The following is a 1,312-nucleotide window of genomic DNA, read 5'->3' as shown; positions in this document are numbered from 1 at the left end:
CAAGACCTTCTTTTTTTTTTTTTTTTTTATCGCTCAAAGGGGTATCTCTATTTGAGGAAATCAGCGTGTTACACTTTGAGAGATGAAATGTTACAGCTTGTACACCAAAATTAAAAAATGAAATTAAATTAAAAAATGAAATGGTTACCAAGGTAATGCAGGTCAGGGGATCAAAGGTGAAGGGTCACACATTATTAAAAAGAAATCCAAGGGCGCCTGGGTGGCTCAGATGGTTAAGCGTCTGCCTTCGGCTCAGGTCATGATCTCAGGGTCCTGGGATCGAGTCCCGCATCGGGCTCCCTGCTCCTTGGGAGCCTGTTTCTCCCTCTGCCTTTCTCTCTCGCTCTGTCTCTCATGAATAAAAAAAAAAAAAAAAAATCTTTAAAAAAAAAAATTAAAAAAAAAGAAATCCAAAAGGACGGCTGCATCATGATCTCTCATTAGTGTTCCAACGGTGCCTCTCTTTGGGTAAACTTGAACATTTCGGCAGACATTCAAGCAGCTTTTTCGGTAAAAAGATTTTTACATGACTACTATTGCTGTTCCCATGATCATCTTCTAGAGGTGGCACGGTGTTGAGAACACAGTAGGTGCTAGTTCCGCAGAATACACTTTGGGAAACGCTCTTCCGGCTTGTTTTCGGCAGCCATTTCCCCTCCGCGCGCCACATCCTCCTCCTCCTCGCGACCGGGACCCCGAGCGCGCGCCTCGTACCGCCGCCGCCGCCGCCGGCCCAGCCACCCCGCCGCCCTTTTTTTTTTTTTTTAAAGATTTTATTTATTTATTTGGGACAGAGAGAATGAGAGAGTGAGAGCACATGAGAGGGGGAAGGGTCAGAGGGAGAAGCAGACTCCCTGCCGAGCAGGGAGCCCGATGCAGGACTCGATCCAGGGACTCCAGGATCATGACCTGAGCCGAAGGCAGTCGCTTAACCAACTGAGCCACCCAGGCGCCCTCAGCAAGACCTTCTCACTAGAGCTGTCATCCTAACATCCAGGAGTCAGGACAACATGGTGGGGAGAGCAGGTGGGGTAAAAAAAAAAAATTAAGAGACAAATGTTCTCCTGGTAGGCCTAGGACATTTTCCCTCGGAGTCTATCTTGAGGTACCTCCCAGTATATTCAGATTGCTTGTCATTTGCACCAGTATTTCTTGAACTTCCCCTCTCCCACCAAAAACACATACAAGATGAGGGCTTGTTTGGTGTCACCTTGGGAACTCAGAGGAAGTCCGAGGAAGAGGCACCTCTGTTGTCTTCGTTCCCAGGGTGGGGGAGGGGGAGGGCAGGTGGAGGGCATCCAATGACCATAGT

At 48.1% G+C, this 1,312-nt stretch overlaps 1 protein-coding gene across 1 annotated transcript; it reads right to left on the bottom strand.

Annotated features, from left to right (window-relative positions):
* Positions 1–427: 427 nt before the first annotated feature.
* LOC123325296 (calmodulin-binding transcription activator 1-like) lies at positions 428–722 on the bottom strand. Its single transcript, XM_044917020.1, has one exon. The coding sequence runs from the start codon at positions 668–670 to the stop codon at positions 428–430; it is 243 nt and encodes an 80-aa protein (XP_044772955.1). The 5' UTR covers positions 671–722.
* Between the last annotated feature and the right edge of the window lie 590 nt (positions 723–1,312).

Source organism: Neomonachus schauinslandi, chromosome 7 (assembly GCF_002201575.2).
Source record: "Neomonachus schauinslandi chromosome 7, ASM220157v2, whole genome shotgun sequence".
Lineage (NCBI taxonomy): Eukaryota > Metazoa > Chordata > Mammalia > Carnivora > Phocidae > Neomonachus > Neomonachus schauinslandi.
The sequence above is the reverse complement of the archived record's forward strand: the minus strand, read 5'-3'. Positions and strand labels throughout refer to the sequence as shown.

Coding starts and splice junctions, on each gene's coding strand:
- LOC123325296 (XM_044917020.1), bottom strand. CDS start 670: ATGTGGCGCGCGGAGGGGAAATGGCTGCCGAAAACAAGCCGGAAGAGC.